The sequence below is a fragment of the Tiliqua scincoides genome, chromosome 1 (assembly GCF_035046505.1).
Source record: "Tiliqua scincoides isolate rTilSci1 chromosome 1, rTilSci1.hap2, whole genome shotgun sequence".
Lineage (NCBI taxonomy): Eukaryota > Metazoa > Chordata > Lepidosauria > Squamata > Scincidae > Tiliqua > Tiliqua scincoides.
The window spans coordinates 217810101-217836771 of NC_089821.1; the positions used below are offsets into that span (position 1 = coordinate 217810101).

Consider the following 26671-nt stretch of genomic DNA (forward strand, 5'->3'; position numbering starts at 1 on the left):
AATGAAACACCTGAATGTAGTGGTTCTTGAAAGAAAGAACCTTCTTTTAAATTGTAAAAATCCCTATTTAATAAGGGATTTAATAAAGCCTGCCTAAAGACTTGAATAAAGTCTTGAATAAAGACCAAGAAAGGCGGTATATAAATACCTGTTATTATTATTATTAGTAGTAGTAGTACTTGGATGGGAGACAGCATGGGAATACCAGGTGCTGTAGGCTTGTACCATAGTCTTTCGAGACTGAAGGAAGGTTGCCAACCATTTGGTGCCTTTCAGTGTTACCAGTGAAGTGGATGCCTCTCAGCCATTCCTTCATTCCACACTGCTTCTATAACATTTCAAAACCATGGGTGAGGCCTGTCCCATTTGATTGCCACTTTTGGCCAGCAGTGGTTAAATGGGAAGGAGCCATGCAGCTGGCGTTATGTGGTTAAGCCCTGGTTTTAAACATTGCAGCAGCAGTGTTGAATGAAGCCACAGATAAGCAACGTCTGTACCACTGTTACAACATACGGAGGGCTGGCCTGTTATAATATAGTCCCCATTTTCAAAAGTATCCTTTGTATTTTCTAAAAATGCCCTTTGTCTTTTATATAGTCAGTTGCTTTGAAGCAAAGGTCTGGAAGTCTTTTTTTGATCTAGGACCCCAATTGCAAATTTATTTGGATTGTGGATTGTACCCAACACAAATGTTTTTGTGGAAAAGGACAAATTTATTGTGTGTACATGTGTGTGTCTCATGCAAACAATGCCAGCATAATACCTTCCTTGAGTTGCTGCTAAGAGAGAATGAAAAGATGCTCCTTACTTTTAATGGCACTTCCATCTGCTTAGGGTAGTAGAGAAAAAGGCACTTCTGCTCTGTTCTGTGCTTGTGAATGACTTAGCTGTCCAACTCTTTCCTGGTTTTCACATCTCTGAAGGGGCTGTCATAATTTATCTTTGTAGCTGCCTGTTGAATTAATGTAGCAGGCTTACAAAAGCAGCTAGCTTTCCCCCCCCAACTGTCTTATGCTTTCATGAAGTAGCAGCAGAATGTGCAAGAAAGGCAGGCTTGAAAAGAAATGTGTTCCAGATACTTCAGAAACTGGTAAAGGGATCTGTGTAGGAAACGGAAACATAGTTCTTGAATTCCGCTTAAGTTTGTTTTAAAGCCAACCAACCTGGAGAGCTCACAGCCGTAAAGCAAAATTGAGGCAGTTTCTAAAAACAAAAAACACCCAGGTCCATGCTTTTAATGACCTTCATTCAGACTCCTCCTCTTGTTCCCCTTGCTTTCCTCATAATGTATTCTAATAGAGTGTGTGTGTGTGTGGGGGGGGGGGATTGCCCAGTCCTTTACACACATTACAAACCTTTGTTAAAAGTTGATTTAGCAGTATGTGTATGTGCACTGGTTTGTCTGGACAAGCACATGCCCTCCCCACCATCTGTAATTAAGATGATTTCTGGGGGAAATAAGGAAAATGGGGAGGAACCAGGTTTTCTGTGCGTCATGTGTATGCATGTTATTAAATATGGGGCTGGTTGGATGGAAGTAGGCTACCTCAGAATGCCAGCTGCAAGAGAGTGACAACAGGTTGCAGGTCTCTGGTTGTCTTGTGTGCTCCCTGAGGCATCTGGTGGGCCACTGTGAGTTACAGGAAGCTGGACTAGATGAGCTTTTGGACTGATCCAGAAGGGCTCTCCTTATATATGCATCGTCAAACCAACCCTTTCAGGTCTAACCCAACAAGTTTACCTTGTAGTGTCAGCTTCCCTATTATGCTTTCTAATAAGGCACATTGTCCTGTACTGTTTTGTGTGTGTGTGTGTGTGTGGGGGGGGGGGGGATCATGACAGTTTAGATTCCTACTAGTCCATTCTAATGTAGCCAAGCTTATATTGGCCCATATTTCTAGCATTGCTGTAGTAATTGGGGTGGTGGTGGTGGAATCCACTGAATTTTCAACATTGCTTATACAGCACAAGCAAGAAGAGTGTCAGGTTTGCCTCCACCTAATATTATGTAAAATGATAACATTTTCTCAAAACTAAAACCCCTTCACGACTGTTAGCATTCCAACTGTGGTTTGGGAAGTTGTTTGTTTACCTGGGCACCGTATATGAAAGGAAGAATGTTTGAGGTATGCATTATTAATTAACTGTTAGAAAGAGACACTGACCCCCCCTCTTGAGCAAGCAAACCTTTATTCAGCAGGCCTGTTAGTAGCTTTCCTATGGCACTTTGGTGGTAATTCAGGAATGTGGGGTCAAACAACAGCCTAGTCATGGAGTATTCCCTGATGGCTTAGAGGCATTATGGCAAGCTGTCCCGGCTAATCATTTCAAGCGGCCCATGGAAAACCACTTTCTGGTTAAGTCTGCATCATCCCGTTCCACCAATGGAAAAAATTGAACACGACGAGGGTGTGTAGCTTGCAGACAAAAATATATTCAGCGTAGCACAGGATCTGTTTTTAGCCCACAACAGCTGAACGTTTTGGAGAGTTGGACACAGTTTCCTGGCTTTCCAGAGGCAGAGAGACAGAGAGAGAAGTCTGCGCCGCTAGGCACTGAATGATTTTGTGACACGTTTTGGAGAAACGGGCAGGAGCAGAAGCACTCAGAAGTAAGTCTGATGAGCAGTGGTGGGGATGGGGGACGGGACCATGAATCTTGCCAGAATAAGAAAAGGTTGGGAAGGTGCACAAGGCAGATCTGTTGGGAATCTCTCTCTCTCTCTCTCTTGGTTTTGGTGTTTTACTTCCTTTTCGGAACAGATTGGAAGGGATGCTTTTCCCTTTCAGCACTCATATCAGCGACTTTCCTGAGCTTGCTAGTTCTTCTAACCTTCTGAATCTTCTGCTATTCAAATTGCCATACAGTTTGAAAGCTGAGAGAATTATTTTCTTATAGGGAAGATTCCTGTGGTAGAGCCTGTAATACTACACACTAGTATGACTAATGCACAAACTACTCTTGGATTTTTGTCTACCCTGCCCTGTAATTTTGAGTGGAAATATGCAAACGTTAACTAGTTTTAAAACTTATTGTTTTATGCTTCTGTATTATTTTTATTTGAACCCAAATAAAACCAAAAGAGATGAATACTTCAGTCCAGGACTTGCTCTGATATTGGATCAAGTATCTTTTGAATCAGAGCCTAGAAATTTCCTTCTTCCTCAGACAAGATGGAGTGTTAAGGAATTGCACAGTTTCCCAGATGGAATGTCATTTGCCACACTATGTAACTATTCTAATGATACATTTGTTGTCCCAAACACCAATTATCTCACTGGTTGTTCTTGGAAATGGGATGCTAGACTAGAAGGACCCTTGGTCTGATCAAGCTGGTCTATTTTTCTATGCTTACTCAAGCAAAATGCTTTTATAAAGAGGAGGAATTGTCTTTATTAAGAGTGATTATTCTTCTTTGCAGCCGAAGGGACCTGGCCAAGCTGTTACTGCCAACTGCATTTGTTGCTAATGAATGAGTCAATTTTTCTTCTTCCTTTGGTGGGAGAAACTAAAACCCTATTCCAAACACATTATTTGGAAATGGCTCCTGTTGATTTTAATGAAATTTGTTGCAACTTTTTTAAAAAAAGAATTGAAGTGTTCTAAGGCCCCAATTCCATCCTTTCCCTCCCTCCCCACGAATGAAGGTGTGTCACCGAGTGTGCACCACATCCTGCAGGGAGCAGCCCCAAAGGTCTCCTCTGGATAAGGGAACATTCATCTGAGTAAGGAATAGGGGTAAGTCTCCAGAGCCTTCCCTGGTGTGCTTGGACCTGAGCCAGCCATTTCGCTGGTTCAAGTCTGAGTGGATCTGGGAAGGTGGATCAAGGCCTGGACAAGGGAATAGGATATTGGTTGCAATTTTCTGCTGCCAGCTCCTCCCCATTCCGCCCCTTCCTACCTCCCTGCTGCCCCTGCGCTGACTTTCTGGTACCAGGGGATGTGGAAAATCAACTGGTGAGCCATTACTTTCAGTGGCAGCCTAGCTTGCTCTGGACGATCTATAGCACTTAGTGACAGCCGTACCCTGCTGGAATGCTAGTTCCAGCAGCGGACCTGGTGCTGGGCAACGGGGCAGATGCTCTGGGCGCTGAGCTTGCACAATGCTAGGACCATGTAGGAAGCCTCACTGTGGCTGCCGACACTGTCAGAAACTGTGCCTATGGACCTGGGAGTGGGACAGGTTAAGTTCGCCACTGGCTAGTTCCAGCAGCACAAGGCCCACATAGGGTTGGGCTGCCTGTGATACAGTAGTAGCCATAGTATCTTTGTAAAAGATTAAAGGAAAAAGTTGCTTCAAATATTACCTTCTGTAGAACATCAAGAACTTGATAATTTCAGTTGTGTTTAGGAAGAGCACCAATGTTGCCCTTAGCTCCTGTTGATCATCCACTGATCATTTGTCTGGGACCAGTAGTAGCAGTGACATTTCAGAGTACCTCCGCAATGATGATGTTGGTTCACTGCTGCCTTCTTGGGTAGGTGCCAGTAGCTTTGATAGAAGGAACTCTGGTGGTCAGTAACTCTTAAAACCTCTGTTAGGGAATGGAGAGGATCCTCAGACTGGACAGCAAAGACCTTGCATGTCAAGGGAGCCTGTGATTTAGGTGAAGGAAGATAAAGCTGCAAACTCTGGCAAAAACTCTTCTTTCACTTGTACTGAATTGCTTACAGGTTGAGTTATTTGCGGGCATACCATTCCCAGAACTCATGTGGATGGCAAAAATAGCATTAAAGCAAATCAATTTTTTAAAAAAGTCTGTTTGCTAGGCGATTTAAAAACAGCCTTGCTGACTTTTGTGATGTAAGACAGAGTCATTAGGCAGACAATCCATCAATCAGTCTCTCCAGGTGCTTAGAAAGGCTTCACTCTGAGCCAGCGACCCCCCCTTCACCCAGAGTGCAGTGATGAGAGAGAATGCAAAGTGATTATCTTTCTCATGTGCTCGGGGGAAGGGAGGGTTGCTTGCCTTGGAGTGAAGCTGTTCTAAGCGCCTGGAGAGAGAATGGTTGATGGATTGTCAACTGGCTGCCCTCTCTTGCATTAAGGAGACTATTATTAAATGACTTTTTTCCTTTAATTTAAAGGACCCTTCTCATCCCATTTAGATAAAACCACAGGTGAAAAATCCATGGATAATTAGGCTATACCTGTACTGCATAAAGTGCTTTATAATCCTTCTGTTCAACAACTGTATAGTGAGGTAGGTGGAATAACTTCTTACCCTAGAAAACACACAATGTACAGGGATTGGAGCCTGCCTCTCCCACATCCCAACCCTACAGTTTTATAAGAACAGCCCCACTGGATCAGGCCATAGACCCATCTAGTCCAGCTTCCTGTATCTCACAGCCCACCAAATGCCCCAGGGAGCACACTCGCCTTCACCCTCCAATGCAGTGATTTTCAACCTTTTTCATCTCATAGCACACTGACAAGGCACTAAAATTGTGAAGGCACACCATCAGGTTTTTGACAATTGACAAGGCATGCCGTGCTGCCAGTGCAAGGCTCACATCATCCATTGGCCCTAGTAATAAATGACCTTCCCCCAAATTCCTGTGGCATACCCATGGACCACTTATGGCACATCAATGTGCCATGGCACCGTGGTTGAAAGTGGCTGCTCCAATGTCATTATTTAAGTAGTTGACTGACTTTTTTTGTTTTGACTAGATTTATTTTAGCTTTTGCACTGTTGGTCTTCATACCTGTAAACTAAAATGTGTGTTAGTGACACAGTAATTCTAAAACAAGAACTTTGTTTTGGGCCAGATAATACTGTTTCTGAGTATGACAGTACTAGTTTGACAGTACTAGACTCTCATGCGCTGCACACAGTCTCAATCACACTTGGTTGTGTGTGTCTCATGAAGACAGTTTCCATTCTCTTTTTGACTACAGTAACAAAGTAAAAAATTGCCATAATATCTTTAAATCTTGCTGCTGAACTGCAAATTTTCAGGATTCAACTGTAGGTTACATAAACAAACCAACAGCAGCAACAACACACTGATCAGCTTTCATGTGTATATTGCAACAAAAATAATAGCATGGCATGGCCATTAAGTTATAACATTGCATGTGTATCCTTGTTAACTACATGTGACAAATTCAACCCTCATTAAGGTGACTTTAAAATTTAGAAACAAGAACAAGGCTAATTAGAGTGCATGCTCAAGATAATTGATAGTTGCACATATTTACTACTCTTTTTTGTACTGGGATAGATGGTGTGGTACCACAATCTATCAAAACCCTTGCTTTTAGTGTCTCTTAAAGTTGTGACTACTATGTATTAATAATGACCCAATGCTATTCAGCGTTGATCAGTGGGGTTACTGGGCCACACTGAATCCAGTACTGAAATTGAGCAGGGAATATTTATTCCCTTACCCCGTGTAGAGCTCCAGCCTGCTCAGTGGGGCTACTCAGATCTGCACCAGCTAAATTGCTGGTGCAGAACTAAGTAACCCCTTTTAGGGCTTTCAGGCCTAGGAAGGGTTTAGGTTATGGTGGATGCCACTTCTGCCAACCCAACCCCTCGTGGGCCTGAATCACCTCCTCCTTGCCCTACCCCAACTGAAACATCCCCTCCCTGCCTCTGTCCTGCATTCCTTCCTGCTGCCTGACACAGCACTTACCTGCCCCAGCGACCATCGGGCTGGATGCGACACCCAGATTGCAAAGACCTTCCTGCCGGTGCTGCTTACTCTTTGGGTGTTTTGAAAAGTGCTTTATGGCTCTTCTGACACCCAGTGCCATGCTTGCGCTATGAGTGAGTAAGTAAATCTTTTAGATTTAGAAAGCTGAAATAGTATGGTCCAGATTCAATCTCTGAGACAGACTGTGTACAGGAAGGGTCACATATAGCTTCTGTAGTTGAATTGTGTCATGCCGCCATTCTTTTGTGATCATATTGGCAACCTTCAGTCTCGAAAGACTATGGTATCGCGCTCTGAAAGGTGGTTCTGGCACAGCGTCTAGTGTGGCTGAAAAGGCCAATCCGGGAGTGACAATCCCTTCCACACCAGGAGCAAGTGCAGTCTGTCCCTGGTCTGTCTCCCTGGCTATGGGCCTTCCTTCTTTGCCTCTTAGCCTCAGACTGTTGGCAAAGTGTCTCTTCAAACTGGGAAAGGCCATGCTGCACAGCCTGCCTCCAAGCGGGCCGCTCAGAGGCCAGGGTTTCCCACTTGTTGAGGTCCATCCCTAAGGCCTTCAGATCCCTCTTGCAGATGTCCTTGTATCGCAGCTGTGGTCTACCTGTAGGGCGCTTTCCTTGCACGAGTTCTCCATAGAGGAGATCCTTTGGGATCCGGCCATCATCCATTCTCACGACATGACCAAGCCAACGCAGGCGTCTCTGTTTCAGCAGTGAATACATGCTAGGGATTCCAGCATGTTCCAGGACTGTGTTGTTTGGAACTTTGTCCTGCCAGGTGATGCCGAGGATGCGTCGGAGGCAGCGCATGTGGAAAGCGCTCAGTTTCCTCTCCTGTTGTGGGCGAAGAGTCCATGACTCGCTGCAGTACAGAAGTGTACTCAGGACGCAAGCTCTGTAGACCTGGATCTTGGTATGTTCCGTCAGCTTCTTGTTGGACCAGACTCTCTTTGTGAGTCTGGAAAACGTGGTAGCTGCTTTACCGATGCAGCTCATGATCATATCATAATTCTAAGACTGCTAATATCAAAGAGATAGACATTTCTGTTTCCAGCTGTATGAAAGACCCTTGTAACAGGCAGGTAGCAGTACAGCTATATCTGGAGCACTTGTTTCAAATGAGGTAAGGAAGTTGCTGAAGACTAAATCATTTAAAAAAAAATTATAATTGGTTGTTGTTTGGATTCATTGCAAATCTTGGCATATAATTAAAAAAAAACTTTCTCTAAGTATACAATATAGAGTTACATTGGTAAGTTTTTGGCACAGCACTGTGGCTAGGATTGCAGAAATCAAAAACTTTGCTTTTGATTTTTAAGAGCATGTGATTCAAATGCATAGTTTTCAGAACTACATTAAATTCTTGCCAGGAAGTACTCTCTTATTTATTTCAGCTGAAAAGTGAATGTCATGCACAGCTCCAGTTATTTGATATAAAAAGCCACTTGTGGTCATGGCAAAAGGTGCATTAATGTTATTTTGTATGTGAGGGTTTTGTATAAAAATTTCAAATTGTACAGCTTGAAAAGGGAAAGCTACTTTATACTATATTCTTGTGAGTCTGTCAACTATATGAATTCCCTGCTGAGCAAGTCTGCTAATGCAAAAATCCTGATCATATCTGTATATAAACTTATTAGACATAGGAGGGTGAAGGGGGAAAATGATCTTCTGTTCGTAATTTTTGTACCCTGTTTGTACCCCCATTTCTACTCCTGCTAATTGGGTAAGAGGCACTTTTGCAAGTGGGTGCTCCTTTTTTTAGCAGGGGGAGAGTAATTGGCCCACCTCCCCCCAGCACTGTCTGTTCTAGTGGCTGTCTGCTGGTATTCTTTTGCATCTTTTTAGATTGTGAGCCTTTTTGGGACAGGAAGCCATTTTGATATTTCTCTGTAAACTGCTTTGTGAACTTTTAGTTGAAAAGAGGCATATAAATAATAATAATTAATAATTTGTAAGAATTGGAGAAAAGAGGGAGTTCAAACTGTTTTCCACAACAGGTCTGCAAAATAAATAGCATTATGTTCATTGGTGGAGTAGTCAGATGTGATTGTTGTGACCACCAGTGGAATGGCTACTTGACTGTAAATAATTGCCTTTAAGAAGCCAGCAATAACATTTATTATTTGTTTTGTGGATCTACAGTAGTCTCCATCCCACCCCTTCTCCTTGTCTGTTTCCATATTCTCTTCATTCTGATCTTAAATTCTAAGAAACATCCTGAGATCTGGTTATACTTTTCTGTATTGTTCCTTCTAAAATGATCTTCTGGGATAGAAAAGTCACTAGACTTATTTTATTCTTTTTGGTTTCTTCCTGATGTTACGTTAAAAAAAATTATTTGTGCAGTCTTCTATACAGTAAATAGACATACATGAGACCCATCATCTTCCTGCACTTCAGAGCCTTTTGAGACCGCCATCTAGGGCAACTGGATGGTCACCAGTTTTTGGTGGGGATCTGCCAACAAATGTGTGTGTAAACAGAGTAAACTATATTATCTTGGAGTGAGGGAGGCACAGCTCATGAATAAAGTTAACGAGATATAAACAAAACAATGTTGCTTATCAAGAGCAATTGAGACGGAAGCACACACAGTTTTAAGTCTTGGCAAGCTATCATGTTGTCTTTCTGGTGTTAGGAAGTTGCCTTATGTGATAAGAAAATATTCTCCATGACAGCACTTTTCACACGCAGCAGTTGTAGTCTTAACTGTTCATTGTGTTGCATGTCAGCTCATTTTGCATACCTGCCTTTGATAGACGTATTCATTAACCCTCTTCATTGTATCCCTGCACAATGGGAGTTGTATCAGTGGCTTAAGTCTGAAGGATTGGTGCTGTTATATTGAGGTCTATAACAGCAGCTTGCTTGCTATGCACTCTGTTAAAAAGGATTACCCAGTCAGTATGCAATCATGGTAAAGACCAGATGGTCTTTGATGGATTCTTTAGACAAATTGGGTTTTGTGAATGTAGTTTATGCTCCTGTAACATAGGGTTCTGAATATAAATGCCCTCATTGGAGACTTCCCTGTGTTTCAGGGCTCAATAGTACTTTGAGGACTTACATTTACTCAGTACCTGGAAGCTTGCAAAATTTGTGGGAGTGTTTTCTTTCTAGTCATCAGTATTGTTTAGCTTGTATCTTCAGCATAGGGCTGTGCCTGTTAACCTAACTGTGCTTTATGTTGGTGACATTTATATGTTAAAATAATTAGTACTTACAAGAAAGAAAAGTCATAAATATTTACATAGTTCCTTTAAAAAACTCCACCACGGGATGTTGGTGTAATAAAAGTCATTGCACTGTCCCATAGCCTTAAAGCAAAATTCCTTAGTGAAAATGTACGTTGTTTTATGTACATAGTTATTATAGCATATGATCCTGAAAGTTTTTGTCATTTGCTGATTTTCGGCCTTAGGTTTTGCTTCTGACAGTGCTGTTTTAAGATAATTTTTTAAACTTTTAACTATTTTAACATCGTATACATTAACATTGCAGACTAACCAAACGCCAGCAAGGGCAATGAGTTTTTTTTTGTAGTTTTTTAATTACAAAAAATTAAATTAGACAAAAATTAAAATAGAATGTTGGTTTCACTGGGGAAAAATGTAAATGTTATAATCTTTGTTCAGCTGGGGCACATGTTCTGAGAACTCGGGCTACATACTCAGCTTGATACCTAAAAGCTGCAAAAATACTTTTTCTCTTGCGTACTTTTGACCTGCTGCAACATTTTACTGAACAAATGTTTCCCTTTTACTTTGAAATGCAGCAGTACTGATTGTTTTCTGAAAATGAGATTTGTGGTATCCAGTCTCATGCTACCTGTTTTTGTCTCTTGGAGTGAGGCTGCTTCGGCGGAAGAAGCCTGGCCTGGCACAGCTGGCCACGTGCAAGGCGAGACTGGGTACGTCCTGCTCTCTAGCCTTGGACTCAGTGACTTATGGACTCTAAACCCACTGTGTGTTATATAAACCCCCTGAATAATAAACCCCCTGAAACCCCCCCGAAACGACAATAAACCCCCTGAAACGGACTTCCATACTATGCCTGAATGCTCTCTGTTTGTGATCACCAATATTCTCCCAATGTATGTAACAGTGTTTACTGTTTAGTATGCTCTTTAGTAAAGTCAGATGATATGATTCTGTTAAAGGAAGATGTGTTTTTTTTAAAAAAAGCATTATATATTCTAAAGCATCAAGAATCGTACATCCCAATTTTCTCCTTTATTCCAAATTTTGATGCTAAAACTATTTTTTAGCAAATTCCGCTTGTTAAAGGCTGGACCTGAGAGGGTGTGCTGCAGTTTCAGAGTTGTGTTTTACCAGTAGGATGTACAGGCGTGCCCCTGTACCCACAGGTGTTCCGTTCTGGAACCCTTGTACAGGTTGAGACTCATTATTCACGTGGGTTCCGTTCCAAGCACTCATGTGGATGGCAAAAAACGCGCTATAGCAAATCAATTTAAAAAACAAAGTTTCTTTGCTCCGATGATTTAAAAACAGCCTTGCTGACCTTTTGACTCTAAGATAAGTCATTAAGAAGACAATCCATCAATCAGTTGTCCTCCAAGCGCTTCACTCAGCCCCTCCCTTCACCAGTGCAAAGTGATCACCTTTCTTTCATGTGCTCAGGGGGAAGGGAAGGGTCGCCTGAAGAGAGAAGGATTGATGAATTGTCAGCCGCGTGCGCTCTCTCTCTCTCTCTCTCTCTCTCTCTCTCTCACACACACACACACACACACACACACACACACACACAGGAGGCTATAAAGGACTGTTCAGTTTTTCAACTGATTTTAAAGGGGTGCATTTTCCCCTTCTCCAGGGATCAGCACATTCCTTCTTATTTGCAGGGGCCATTCGTGTTGAGTCAAATCCATGTATAAAAAAATGCATGTATGAGTAGGCTGCACCTGTAGTTACTTGAAACCACGAATACGGGCGAATTCCTCCCCCTTCTTCTGAGCCCAGTATAGGCTGCAGACATCCATCTGCGGCCTCTGCCAGCCTCATACGGAGCCTGACATGAAAAAGTGTCTTCCATGATGTTTTTTTATTGCCTTATAAGGCAATAGGAGGCCGGGGAAGCCTCAGAGGACCCTCTGGAGGCGAGGAAAGCGGAGCTCCCAGAGGTGGCGTGGGGGGGGTGCAGACCCAATTCACTGAAATGGGATCCACTGATACAGCCTCCCCCCATTATTGCTGTTTCTCATGATTCTGTTTCTTTTCTCTGGAAGTATCTTACCTGATCCCTGAATGTGGTAGCTGAATGCCTACAATAAAAGATGAATGCTTATGTTTGACTGACAGCACACTGCTGTCCTTGTTTACTCAGAAGTACATCTCACTGAGATGAATGAGACTTACTCTTAATTGCAGCCTTAGATGTTTCTCCTTTGCTTCTGATTCAGGGATCCATATCAAAGTCATTTTGAAGACCAGCTATCAAGATAATGCCAAGGATACAGACTGCTCATTCTATGCGTAATTGAGTGATTCCATAGGTATGTCTGACACAATCCTTAACATTTTGAAAACAATTAAGAGGATTTCACAAAAGCCTACCTGATCATGCAGACTTTACAAACTAAAATAGTAAAAAGTAGTGAAGTATACAGTTATTCATTTTGGATAGTTTGGAAAGTCACTGTGAACAGAGCTTACTCCGGCTCCCTGAGACTCCATATGAGGTCTTTTTTTTTACTAACGGACTGCAAAATACAGGATACATCACACATTATGGAATGTAGGAATTCGTCTTATGTGGAAACAGACCACTGGTCCATCAAGCTCAGTATTGACTGACAGCTCATTGTTGCAGCCAAGCTCACTGTTGACTGGCAGTGGTTTTCCCGGGTTCCAGAACCTGAAATTGTCTGTATACAAAGCGTGTGTTCTGCCACTGAGCTCAGAGGCATGCCTATGGGCTGCAGTGCCCAGGGTCAGGATGTCCCCCAATGGCATCACTTTGGTTTCTCACGAACTAGAAAGGAGACCGCCTTCTCCTCTTTCTGTTTGGCGAAAGGGGAGTCCCTGTCAGAAGGAGGGTGGAAGGAGCCATTGTGCTAAGTAAGCAGAGCAGGCACCCAGGCAGCTGTATGAGTTGCTGAAGTCTGCAAAAGCGCTTGGCTTTTTTCTTTTACCTTTTAAACATTTTTAAAATGGGTCACTGGTATCCACAGGAAAAAATTATTTCCCCTCCTTGGTGTAGTACCTGGGCCCCCTCAGGTTCGTTACACCTTTGATGGAACTACAACCCTTCTCTAAGTAGTTGGTTCCGGATCATTGGGGCAAGATGATTTTGTGATATACTCAGGGCACAATCCTAACCCCTTATGTCAGTGCTTTCCAGCACTGTCATAAGGGCAATGCAGCTCTGAGGTAAGGGAACAAACATTCCCTTACTTTGAGGAGGCCTCTGTGAGTGACGCCCAACTGCAGGATGCATCACGTGGCCCATTGGCACTGCTATGCCAGTGCTGGAAAACACTGACATAAGGGGTTAGGATTGCATCCTCAGTCACCTGAAGTGTGACAATCTAGGCTTTCTTGTTAATGTTAATAAAATATTTATTTTGGAATGAGATAGGAGGGATCCATAGCAGTTGTAAGGCAGCCTTTGACACTTACTCTTGTATACAGTATAGGGGATCTTCATGAAAACTTGTATGCAAACTAGTCATGCTAAGAATGCATTTTGTCACCTGGATAAACCCAAATAAGTGTCATTTCATATAAGCAAACAGGGAAGTTCACAGATAAGAAAGTTTTTTGTTTTTTTTAAATTGACCTAAGTGTGCTGACCTCATTTGTTTATGCTCTCTTAATTTAGTGAAAAATGGGGAATTCGGAAAGCCAGTACAGTATTCAGGGAACAAAAAGTCATGCTAATTCTACATTTGGTGCCAAACAGAAGCCGTGCTCTTTGAAAATTCACAGCATCCCCACAAAAGATGAGAAGTCCTGCTCCTTACATGGATGGGGTCATAATGTCAGTGGCACAAGCTATAAATCCCGATCTCTAGCCAGAAGCTGCCTTTCCCATTTTAAGAACACTCAGCCTTATTCCTCTAGGCTCAACGACACAACAGTGAAAGTGTCCAAGAGCAGCATCCATGCCAAACACAGAACTCACACCTCAGGGAATTACAGCCAAGGGACTAACAATGCATTTTTGCCAGAAAACGGTTTTCACTACATAGACTTTGAAGTTACAGACAACCATATTGCTTCCAGGGATTGCAATGGACACTTCTTAAATTGTTATGGGAAGAATGAGAGCCTGGCATCTACCCCACCATCAGATGATAGAATGAGCCCCAAAGTTCTCATTAAGACTCTGGGAAAGCTCGATGGGTGTTTGAGGGTTGAATTTCATAACAGCAGCAGTTACAGCACAGTGTCTCGAGAAGACTCCAGTGGACCAGTTCAACTCCTAAGGTACTCACCTGCTTCAGAGCTGGAGAGAAATAACTTGCTTGACGTGAAGGAAAGTTCTAGTACAGATGATGGAAGCCATCACCTATCAGCCTCTGACTCCAGGCTTCGATCCAGCAAGGGGAGTTCCATAAGCTCAGAGTCTTCATGGTATGATGCTCCTTGGGGCAATAATGGTGAAATGAACGAACTGGATGGGTCATACATGTCCAGGAGCACCCAAGATGCAAATATCAACTTTCCACAAAATGACTTGAAGAAACCATTGAACCAAAGCTCATCTCTCTCTTCCCTCCGTGATTTATACAGGGATACAAATTTAAGAAGCTGTCAAACCTCTGATATAGGACTCTCTGCAGATTACATCAATACTCATGCCAGCTTAAGCAGCCGTGTTTCCTTTACCTCAGCCATTGATGTTCCTTCCAAGGTAGAGCACAGAGGGCTTCCACAGTACTCTTCCTACACACTTCCCTGCAGGAAATCCACAGGCCTTAATGAAGATGCCACCAAGAAAGAAACATTGAAAAGCCGAATGCGTCGGATCAGTGACTGGACAGGAAGCCTCTCGAGAAAGAAAAGAAAGCTACAGGTATGTGGAGCTTTTCACTGGATGCCTTATTAGGAGTATATGTCTGAGACCCTGACCATTTTGTGAATATGGTCAACTTGGCTTGTTAAATAAACTTCTTAGATAACTTATTTAAACATTAGATTTTCTTCTGAATGGTCTGGTAGAGAAATAGAGCACTGAGCCTTGTATATTTTTAATTTGAAATATTTACCTGCAAGATAGAATTCGACCATGAAACTATGTTGAATATGCGAATGAATTCCTGCTTAGCATGGCTGTCTAGAGCTTCTCTTCCTTAATTGGCAACTGTCTGCATAATTCCTTAGTTCCCCACTTTGTCCTATTTTCTAGTTCACGAGCAAGGGATGTGTATTTTGTTCTATTCACTGAGAAGCTGTGCAAAGTGATGACTTGGCAGAAACTGTGCAGCAGAAAGGGTGGCCCATGTGATAGTTGAGCTGCCCAAGCACTTTGGCAGCTTCTTCCTTTCTCATCCCTCTTGGTCTGCTTCTTGTACCATTCCTTGCTTTATGTGGCCTCCTTCTCTCTTTCTCCCTCCCAGCATCTTGGCAGAAGCAGCACTGCTGAAAGGATGACCTTGGTAGAGCCCAATTATCATGTGGGACACCCTTTCAGCAGTGACACTGCAGCAAAAGTGAAGCTGTTGAAAGTGGCCCACAGGAAAATTGGCTCTCCCAGTGCCACCCTTTTAGTAGTGCTGCTTCTGCCCATGAGTCACTTCACAGCTCTGCACCTGAGAGCAACTGATGGTGGTGCAGGGAGAGCCCAATTATCATGTGGGCCATATAAAGAGCTTCCGTGGGTCCGCCTGCAGACCTTGTTTGTCACCCCTCCCTAGTTAGTTTTACAGCAACAGAAAGGTGGGAAATGGAGGGAATTGTGCACATGTTCTTGTAACTTGCAAGTGCATGAACTTGGACTCACAAAGCACATTGCATCACCACTTGCTTGCTCTTAGGCATGCATTATTGTAAATGCTGGATGTCTGGGTTCACTGAACTTTCCTTTTCTGCTTATGACACTGAATAAATACCATTTGAATACTGACTTTTTATGGGAAACATGACCTTTCCAATGACAGCTGCAGCTGTGGGAGCACGATACTGCTTTTGGCAGCATGTTGGAAGGAAGTGGTCATCCTACTAAAACATGACACAGCTTTTTATGAACACCCTTTAAGGAGTGCACAGAGCTGCATGCCATGAGGACCAGAAGTGTACCATTGAAGACCAGTTCTCTTTGCTCTGCACTTAGATGAAAAAGCAAAAAAATGTGCAAAACAAGCCCTTTAAGAAATACTGTATAAACATCAGTGGAGAAAAAAACTTTGTGGGGATCTTTTGCTGGAGTTGTGAATAGATGCCTTGAATTTCTTTCAGAGTTTACTGACATTAGGTCATTGATCACTTATGAATTATTCTACACTACACATCTGCTACTTTAAGCATTTCAGTGATGGAATGTCAAGTGGGGATACTCGTCCCAGCAGAACTCCTGGTTCTCCTTAATGCCATTAAAATTGTGTCCAAAGATATGGGGAGATTCTCACAGTGTTTCAGAGCTCGGTGGGAATTGTGTAATTATTACCTTAGACAAATGTATTAGTAGGTCTAGGAAATAAGCACCGCCAAATTTAAAATTAAAATCAGATGTAAAGCATTCAACTCTGAATAGTTAAGTGCTCTGCTCTTATAAAAATTCCTTCGTGTAGTCACAGATAATACAAATGGATTAGTTTGCTCTAGTGGGTGATTAGACTTGCCGAACATGATGTTCAAAAAGTATGAGCCAAGTTGAACGCGTGTATGTTCTTAGTTGATAATTTTATGGCATTTTATTCATTTTTAAAGTTTTCGCTCTGCCTTTCTATTCCAACCTGCTTACAGTATTTCAGACTGGTTTGTACCATAAATGACATTCATTATATATCAATTTAAATTGATCAGGGTGTTTAGAAAAACAGTACAGCTTTCTATCAAAGATCAAATGCTTTGACAAAACACAGTAACACACAGTGATAGGTACAAAGATGTAAACGCCAGGTTGCACCGTGCATTTACACGACTACAGGACTACGACGAACGTTCGTGAGGGAACTTATTTGCAGCATATAAACCTATGAAGCCAATCAAGCTATGCTGTTTAATCCCTGTTTTCGTTAATTATGTGTGTGTTCTGCTTATTCACAGGAGTCGAAATGCAAAGATTCAAGTGAATATTTTGACGTTAGAACTGAAGGTCTTTCTCCAGACACTCTTGCTGTTCCACATTTCTCTGGATCTCTGTGGTCACCCAACTCTGGCCAGATCTTTCCCCAGAGAAGTGAATCTGCCAATGCCATCAGCAGCGATGTCCTGAGGCAGAACATTTACGAGAACTTCATGAGGGAGCTTGACCTGAGCAGGACCAACATTGAGAACACAGACACTTCCACCGAAACGGAAGACTCGAGCAGTGAGTCGCTCAGCTCCTTGGAACAACTGGATCTGCTGTATGAGAAAGAGCAAGGAGTTGTTCGCAAAGCTGGCTGGCTCTTCTTCAAACCTCTTGTGACCCTCCAAAAAGAGAAGAAACTTGAGCTGGTTACCCGCAGAAAATGGAAACAGTACTGGGTGACTCTAAAAGGCAAGTAAATGGTTCATTGTGTTTACCTGTGGTTCATTGTGGTTCATTGTGTTATAGAGTCTGTCATTTGGTACTCCACCTTAAATTCATTTCTGCGACAGTTTTTCACAATACCTTCCCACTTACTAGAAAGAAAATTAGCAAAATTATTTTCTGTATATGCTGGTGTGTGTTATGAGGTTCCTTCTATGTACCGACCACATAAGGTCATCTCATGCACAAACATTCACAATTCAGATTCTTTAACATGTATGGTGTATTCTGACTGTTCTAAGCTCATGCGCTGATAACCCATGGCCCATAAACCATGGATTATTTCAACTCTCATTTCCTCTTATGTTTTAGTCCAGTGGTATTCAAACCGGGGCAATCGTGCTCCGCTTCCCATTTTGCGGAGGTGGAGCATGATCGCCCCACTCTCACTTTCCCTTACCCGGGGGACCCGGGGAGCCCTGCAGGCACTTGCGCCCGGCTCCCTGCAGCCAAAAGGGGAAGTGGGGCGATTGCGCACTGACCCCGGAAACCCTGCCGAAGGTCGCGCAGGGCTCCCCGCACCGCCGGGGGGCTGTAGGGGGCTTGGGCAAGTGCACCAAGCCCTGCAGCCCCCCTGAGCGGTGCGATCCTGGGGATCGCACCACTGCCTCCGCCCCCGCAAAGACTTACTGCGGGATTCAAACTACCTGCGAGTTTGAAAACCGCAGGTTTTAGTCTAAAACTGAGCCAGGTGACTTTAAATTGCCCTGAACCTCCTACAGTAAAAGACACCAATAAGTCCTGATACCTTTGGATACCCTATGTGTGATTTTTTTTTTCTCTTAACTGTGTGTCTTTCAGCTCTAGTTGGCTGTTTTATCAGGTAGAGAAGAGTGAAATGTGTTTCTTCTCTTGAAAAGGTGCTGTTTTTGAACAAAAATTAAAAGTACAGTGACGGAAGATACCCGATGGCCTGGGCAGACTGTGGTTACCCAAGAGTCACTGCAGTTCAGGAATGGCATAGTAGACAACATGATAATGGGAAATAATTAAGAAGTTCAAGTGTTTAGTACTGACCTTAGTGGCTCAAATAGCTGATGCTGAGATGCTTTGAAGATTCAGATTAATGGCATGTAATTAGGGGCTGTGTCTGAGCAAAAGCATTAGGACCTCTAAAAGATGCTCTTCTTGTGTCAGTAGAATGTGTAATAATTTAGAAAGTGTTATGCTCATAAATAATTTTTGCTTCCTAATTATCTCTCCTGCTTTCTCCACCCATAAGCTTAATGTACAGGGTGACCCCAAAAAAACCAGAACCCATAAAAATTTTATTAAATCCTACAAAGGTCCAGTAAATTTCAAGAAACTTACTGGACTCAAAGTTATTGAGTTTGAGGAAGATTATTGTTCCAATATTTCATGCACGAAGTCGACCTGTATACCCTGAAAGAAAAAAGAAGAAAAATTAAAATTAACAGTTTTATTCAAAGATTTGTGGGTTCTGTTTTTTTTGGGTCACCCTGTATCTTTCTTCATTCTTTCTAGAGCAGTGAAGCAATCCTTTAAGGAACAATCTGCTTTAAAGATAAATGTCTCTTATGAGTAGCTGGATGGATAATTGACACTATAGCTGCCTATTTTCTGCTTTGGCAGAATGATAGAGACTGATATGTTCTTATTATTTCACATGTTAAAGTGTGAGGTTCACAAATCTGCTTGAAATTTGCTCCTTCTGACCTTATTCCTTTTGTTTAGGGCTGCATGATCCAGAAGGATTAACTCTTCCTGTTAATTGCAATCAAACAGTCATGCTTGTTTGTTGTAGGGCAGAGCACAACTAACCTAGAAACTGAAAGGAGAAGAAAGAAAAGTCTCAGGGTGAAATCTAGATCCAACCCATCATAGAAGGCTTTAAGGTTTCACTCTCCCAAGATCATTCTACTTGCAGTTTCCTAATCCAGATTTTTAGGGGGTCTGGGCACAGCTTTGTGATACGTACTTAGCAAGGAAGGAAAGATACTCCTTCTATGATCAAAGCCCCCTGTTGTTACTTTGCAAAACTGTACTCTGGTATTGGAATCATGTTCTGGGATCAAAGCTCCAATCATTAGTGCTGGATAGATTACATACTGGAAATGGATGACAAGGACTATGCTGGAAAAGTGCATACAGCACATTGAAAGGCATGCATTCGGAATAATGACTTGGAAAAGAATGCAGATTTTTGCAATACTGTAGTCTTTGGCAGTTATTCCTTTTAGCATATACTGCTCCTAAGAAATTTTTAAAAACGTACTTATCTGCTCATCATAATGCTTGGGAGACCAGATGGGGGAAAGGCATTTTTAACAAGGTTTGCCTTTGTTAACGTTTTCAGACTTTCTCTGATGCTGTATAGAAAATGCTGGCGATGCCCAAAGGGTAGAAGAATGTTGGTTAATTTTTTCCTCTAGTTATAGAATTTAGGCCAATGAACCAAAATACCGTTGGTCCAGTTGACAGGCCGCAGTTGCAGTTCTTTGTACATTTGCTTGGAGAATAAGCCTAAAATTCATGAGGCTTATTTCCAAGGCAATATACATAAGCTGCAGAGTGTATTTCAGCCTTCTTTATCAGGGGACAAAGGCCCTTGAATGATGGATTGGATCTACAGACAGCTTATGTAAAAAGGAAGATAACTGTATGTAAATATGTGCTTCCTTTGTTCTTGTTTTGTTGAAGCACAAATACTTGCTTGACTTGCCTTTCACAAACTGCAGCATTTTTCCTTCTCGTACTATCATTGACAGCTTGGTGCGCCTCAAGACACAGCCTAGGTACTTGGAACATTTGAATAATATCACAAGTGATTTCACTCATGTCACTATCTATTCCTTCTCTGAATTCTGATGATTTCTGTTGCTAAAATATCCTAGCCCTGTGGATTTTGAGGCAGAATTCTTATGTTTAAACATTTGCATTGTTAGGCATTTCAAAACCCAGTTTGCCAGCTTTCAATTTGTTGGTGTGTAAATAGCTATGAAAGGTGTATGTGTATTTTTAATTGAAGTCTCACACATAGCAACAAAGACTAGTGTGTTTGTGCTGGAATTTTTTTTTGGTGCCTTCTCTTGAGCTGTATTTAGTTTATCAATAATAGGAAAGATTACAACCATCTGGCTAACCTGCCAGAACAGAATTGATGAGTGCCCTGAGACTTCAGCAGCGCTTAGAGGGCCATCAAGATGATTCCTTTAACATGGAATGTTTTTCATGCCCATCTGTCTTTCCTAATTAATTTATCTGGGCAAGGGATACTGCATTCCAACTACTTTCTGTTCCTAGCTAGAATGCTATAATCTGGCCCTGGGGGCAGTCAGAAGAAGACTATCTAGTCTCATCTATGGGCAGAGGTTCTGACTGCTGTGGATGATTTCTTAACAAACCAACAAAAAATTCTTGCTGCTCCCACACAAAAAGAGGAATTAAAATAGCAATAAGTTTTCATTGTGGTTCAAACAAAATTACTTATTGGATATATTTTGGACTCTTACAATTGAACCTATAAGTGCTGTGCTGTAATTTTTTTATCTTGGAGTCATCTCCAGCAAACCCATCACTTACAAACCATGACACACGCATCCACCAAGAGCAAAAAAACAAAAATTTGTTTTCTCTCCAAACCTCTTGAGAGCACCTATTCTGTATTCAGGAAGAGTTGAAAACATTCTCAACAGTTGTCTTGGTTGTCTAGGTCAGTCTGAGATGTCTTGCCAAGTCTGTGGACCTTTTCATGCAAAGCGAAAAGTGTGACCCACAGTGTTGGCTTTTAGGTGATAGATCCACAAGTTCTTTTTTCAGTTGTAATAGCTTTATATCTTTTCCATTCATAATACACTGAGGAAGATAACTTGCTGCTGTTTCCACTGACACAAATCTGATGTTGTGCACATTTTAGTGTGTAGGAGAAGGCAAAAGGAGTTTGAAATTATTAGAAACAATTAACTAAGCAAAACGTTCCCAACGTGCTAGTCCATTGCTCCAGACTTAGCCGCTGTTTGCTGCTGTAAAAAACCTGATGATGATGATATGCTGCTGGGTAAGCAGGCCTGTGCTGGAGTTAGGCAAAGGGATGGGAGTGGGCAACATATTGAGCTTCAAAAAGAAACACCAGCATCTATAATTGGCTGCGGCTGTGACTCAAGGTCAGCCCAGCCATGATGAAAACTTCATTGGGAAAGGGGGTTGGGTGAGGCTGCAACCTGACAGGGGGCGCTTCATCCCCTACACTCACTGCTTGCCTTGAGACAATCCCCATCCTCTCTTTCTGTACTAGTGGGTGAGAGAAGGATGGGGAATAATAAAACTCCCTCCAGCCTGATGGTGCTGCCTCTGTTGCTTCCTCTAGGGGTTGATGGCATTTGTTTTAATGACAACTGGAGGACACCTGCAGAACCAGCAGTTCTAGATGCCATTAGAGGGAGATCAGCCCTTGTCACCAGATACTACCTTGTCACCAGCAGAAAACAAGTTAAAATCGATGAGACAGCTTGATGAAACAGAGAGGTTTTTACACCTCTCTGTAATCCATCTGTTTGCAGAGTCATGATCTCAAGTAGAAGGGAGTTCCATAGTCTGGGCATCACAACAGAAGAGGTCCTGTTGCATGATCCCATCACCCATATTTTCTGTGGCATCCCCAACTGAGCCTCCCTTGATGACCTCATGGGACAGACAGGTTACTGCTGTACATATTACTACAGACAATGGAAGTGAGACTCCTCTCTGGTGATTGCTGAAGGTATAGGGTCTGAAGGTATAGTGTCTGCTGGTAGAATATATTAAGATTCTGCTAACCTGTTTTGCAAATGCTAAGGTTTCTCAGCTACCTAAGTATAAGAAAAGTCTTCTGGATCAGGCCAAATGCCCATCTAGTTCAGCATTCGGTGTCCTACCAGCAGCCTCTGGGAAGCCCACAAGCAGGAGAGAGAGGCATATTTCTCTCCTACCATTGCTCCTCTGCAACTGATAATTCAGAGTTGTACTCCTACTGGATCTGGAGGTAGCCCATAGCCATCATGACTAGTAGCCACTGTTAGACCTGTCCTCCATGAATGTGTCCAGTCCCTTTTGTCATCCAAGCTTGCAGCCATCACTGCATCTTGTTGCAATGAATTCTGGACTAATTATGCTCTTTGTGAAGAAGGACCTCCTTTTGTCTGTCCTAAATCTACCACCAATCAGTTTCATTAGATGTCTTCTGTATCTAGTATTGTGAGAGAGGTAGGAAAAACTTCTCTTTGTCCATTCTCTCCACACTTTTCCTAATTTTGTAAGTCTCAGGCATATCTACCTTAATTCTCTTCAAGCGAAAAAGCCACAAATACTGTAGCCTTGCTCATAAGGAAGCTGTTTAGCCCTCTTGGTAACTCTCTTTTTCAACGCTACAATATCCTTTTTGAGGTGTGGCAGTCAGAACTGTACACAGTATCCCAAGATGTGGCATCACCTTCATGATCTCAACTAGAAAGGATGTATTAACTCAATCATTGTATTGAAAGTCTTGTTCCCGATTGCTTTCCTAAGCGGAACTGCCTAAGCAAATCACAAAAACATAAAATGTTTTTTTTTGTAATTGCTGTAATAATTTTGACTGATTTTTAAGGTTGCTTGTTTGAGACCAATGACAAATCTCCAGTTTATTTGAATGGATGCTGGTAGTATTGTGTCATTTGCAACTCCTTGTAGAGCTTTTCCTGTGCAAAATGGTTTTCAATACTATTCTTGCAAGTATTGCAACAGGTTTGCACAACAGCTTTTGTGCCACAACTTTGCACAATAGGGTTAAGCTGAGTGTTTGCGGGACAAGGCCAGTCTGTTCCGCAATCCTACTTGACATTCTGTCCGCTGCACTTGGGTGGGAATATCACAGTGACATCCTTGTGCATCCTTTGTTTTTCTTTACATTGTGAGCTGTGGGGAGGAAATGAGTGCTATTGTTTGAAAAATAATCAGTGACATACCTTGTGGTGGAATCATGCCTTGCACATCAGTGCTAAACTTAGGGGCATGTTATGCTGATCATTGTGAAATTCAGGGCAGCTTCACACATTCTTGGTTGATAGAAATAGTGATGTTTAGATCAGTGCTTTCCAAATGTATCTAGTCTAGATGTAATAAGTGGGCCACGTTTTCCAGACATGTACACCAGGGTGTTTTAAAGACATGTTGATGATCGATTTGCTGTGGGGGGAATTGGTGTAACATCAATATTTCCTGCAACAGTCGTAATGTGTGGCATCCCCTCCCTTTTCTCCTCCCCTACCTGGATCCCAACTGTGCATAGGTTCAAAGTGTAAATCCTGTCTTTCGGGAGGGTATAGGTTCGGAAGCCTGTAAACGTGGAATGCCATTTTTTTTCCTTTTCAAAAGGATGCACCTTGCTGTTTTATGAGACCTATGGGAGGAATTCCATGGAACAGAACTGCTCACCTCGATATGCCCTGTTTGCAGAAGACAGTATAGTGCAGTCTTGCCCAGAGCACCCCAAGAAGGAGAATGTTTTCTGTCTCAGCAATTCTTTTGGAGATGTCTACCTATTCCAGGTATTGTTGTTGTTGCTGCTGCTGCCTTAAAAAAAAGTCTGTATGGGGTTTGTTTGTTTTTGCCATATTGTAGTTAATAAGTACAAAATAACTATGGCCAGAATTGTGACCATGCCCTTGGGTAGCAGTTCAAGATCTGGTAGTTTGGCCTGACTTCACACTCAATGCTGCAGAACACTCAGATGTGAACCAGTTCTGCTTCATGAGGAATCCAAGGCACTGGACTGTTCATGAAGTGACGGTCCTTGTAGCAGAATACTTTACAGTGCCATTCTCCAAACAGGTAAGGGACAGGTTGGTTGCCGTGCTAGTAGTTGTGTCATAACGTTTTAGATGTAGCCCATTGGCAGCAGGAAACTGTTTATTTTGCTGTATAAACTATCTTGTGAATTTTTTTGTCAATAAATCAGTGATAGTTCTTTAAAATCAAGACAGTAATGAGCTGTGTAGTGGCCATCCCTATAATGTCATTTGAGTAATTTCATCTTTTGTACACAAAGTGCTTCATCCTTAGACAAAGTAAATGTTTACCACCAATTGTCAGCTCCTCAAGGAAATTGTAGTATATCAGTAAATTTTATCATTTGCAGTCCCGCATGTTGGAATCATGGGGCTGGGAGAATGAGAGGACTCCACTTAAGCTGACCCCCCCATATGGTTATCCTTGCCTGATGTTGATTTTGGAATTGGTTAGATGCTATGCTAACATTTTGTTTATAATAATTGTCTTTTTTTTTTTAAGGCTACAAGCCAGACTGACCTTGAAAACTGGGTTACAGCAATACACTCAGCTTCTGCTTCCCTCTTTGCAAAGAAGCTTGCGAAAGAGGATACAGTCAAGCTGCTGAAAAACCAGACCAAAAGCCTTATCCAGAAGATTGACATGGATAGCAAGATGAAGAAGATGGCTGAACTGCAACTCTCCATTGTTAGTGATCCTAAAAATAGGAAAGCAATTGAGAACCAGGTACTAAGTGATATATTTTCTCCATTTTGTACCTCTGCAAGGGCTTTTTTATTTGTGGTTCAGCTTATACTTTGTTAATACCCTAAGACTAGAGAACTAAAGCCCCAATGGATATATGCACTGCAAGGGAAAAAAATTACAGTTGCATGTGGACTGTGCTTATGTCCCTATCTCTATCATAGGCAGTTGTTCTTCAGCTTGGATTTCCCATGTGTGGAAATGGCTGTTGTTGTACATCAAGGACCAGAGGCTGCTTCATTCTGTTTTCAAAAGCAGCATCCTCTTGGCAACCACTATCTGCTCCTAGTGCTACACATGTGTTCACACACACACTGCTATAATATTTAGATGTTCTTACAGTTCAAATCAACCTTGCTGCAAGTAGATATGAAGGCCTTGAAATTGGGTATGTGTTTCTAGGGTTTTAAATTAAAGTGGTTGACACTTCGAGGAAACACAGTTGGCTCGTCTATATCGTTAGATGTAAAACAAGGTGGTCCTATTTTATTCCCATCCTTAGATGTAAAGACTTAGAAAAATGCCTCGCTTGTGAAAGGTAGTGCTGACTAGAGAAAGAAGCACAAGGAATTATTCCTTTCTTTTCATCGTGGGTTTCGGAGTAAACAGACCCAAGCAAAGTGAGATACTTCCAAAGTTGTGGTTCTGACTTTATGTATATGAGTAGTGCTGTTAGATACACAGGATCATTGCCAAGTACAAGGACATGCTTTCTTTTCATTAATTGTCTTTAATATGAATCATGCCACATGAAATAAGTATGCATGTTCACATGGAAAGGATAGACCTAGTTTCTATGACATAAGGAAGAAAGATGAACTCTTGTGTTCTGATATGTCTCTGTATGTTTTCCTGTATGTTCTAGTTGTTTTGGCTGCAGTGAGCCCCATATAAATACACGAAAATAGCCTCTAGTTAAACTTAGTGCCAGGTGATAGTTAAAAGAGGTGGAACTTCTCTATTGCCCCACATAAGTAAGAACAACCTTCCTGCTATATCTTCTTTTTAGTGTTATTCAGTTAAGCTCCTGGTGGGTTTTAATTTCATTGTACATCTGTTAGGTTGATGTAGTAAAAAGCAGAGGAGTTCTGTGAGCCTCCAAGCCATCCAACACATTTCCAAGGGTGGAAGGAGTGCCTCAGTGATGGGGATAAGCAGTCAGGCTTGACATTAGCCCAAGGGTCCTTTATAGCTGAAGGTTTAACCTGGATTCCAGAGAGCCATGCCAGACAAAGGCTTAGTGAAGCCATAGAAAATCTGTTGTCTAATTGGTTGCTGTGGGATAGGTAGAGTTTGAAACTTGAGAAGTCTCTGGGGAAAGAGGGTGACAGGAGGTGGAAGGAAATGGTACTGCTGAGTTAGTTGACCCTTGCTTGTCCCTTCACCAGAGAACCACCTGCCTGCTGTCTCCCCTTCCACAGCTCCCAGCCTTTATGTGTTCTAGTGAAAGTACTTGACTGAACAAGCTAATCAGAACTGCCTTTCATCCCTAATCTAGCCTGGTCTCAGTTATTCTGTTGCAACTGTAGGGAAGGAAACTAAGACAAGGACATTCAAAAGAGGGGGAAACTAAGTGCAAATGAGTATAAGTTCTTACCCACAACTTCCTGCTTCTTTATTGACTGCCCTGCCCTGGGGAGATGTAGATTTTTCCCTCTCCACATGAGCTTTCAGTTTAGGCTGCCTGGATTTACATATTTACTGCAGCAAAGTGGCTTTCAAAATAAGTTATACTAAAGAGAAAAACAAAACAACCCTAGTGCTTGGTCAGTCATTTGTATGGGTGCCGTATGGATAGT

At 42.2% G+C, this 26671-nt stretch overlaps 1 protein-coding gene across 4 annotated transcripts in view; it reads left to right on the top strand.

Moving 5' to 3' along the window:
- Positions 1 to 26671, top strand: part of TIAM2 (TIAM Rac1 associated GEF 2) — a 178169-nt gene that overhangs the window by 57304 nt on the left and 94194 nt on the right. For 3 of the 4 annotated variants that reach the window (XM_066615857.1, XM_066615885.1, XM_066615875.1), the window contains 5 exons: positions 12085 to 12177; positions 13506 to 14702; positions 16895 to 17330; positions 23715 to 23887; positions 24630 to 24854. In XM_066615857.1, coding sequence (XP_066471954.1) covers positions 13512 to 14702; positions 16895 to 17330; positions 23715 to 23887; positions 24630 to 24854 — 2025 coding nt within the window. In that variant the 5' untranslated portion in view covers positions 12085 to 12177; positions 13506 to 13511. Of the gene's footprint in view, positions 1 to 2531; positions 2612 to 12084; positions 12178 to 13505; positions 14703 to 16894; positions 17331 to 23714; positions 23888 to 24629; positions 24855 to 26671 lie in introns of those variants that run through there. The other variant, XM_066615866.1, reaches the window with a different exon arrangement.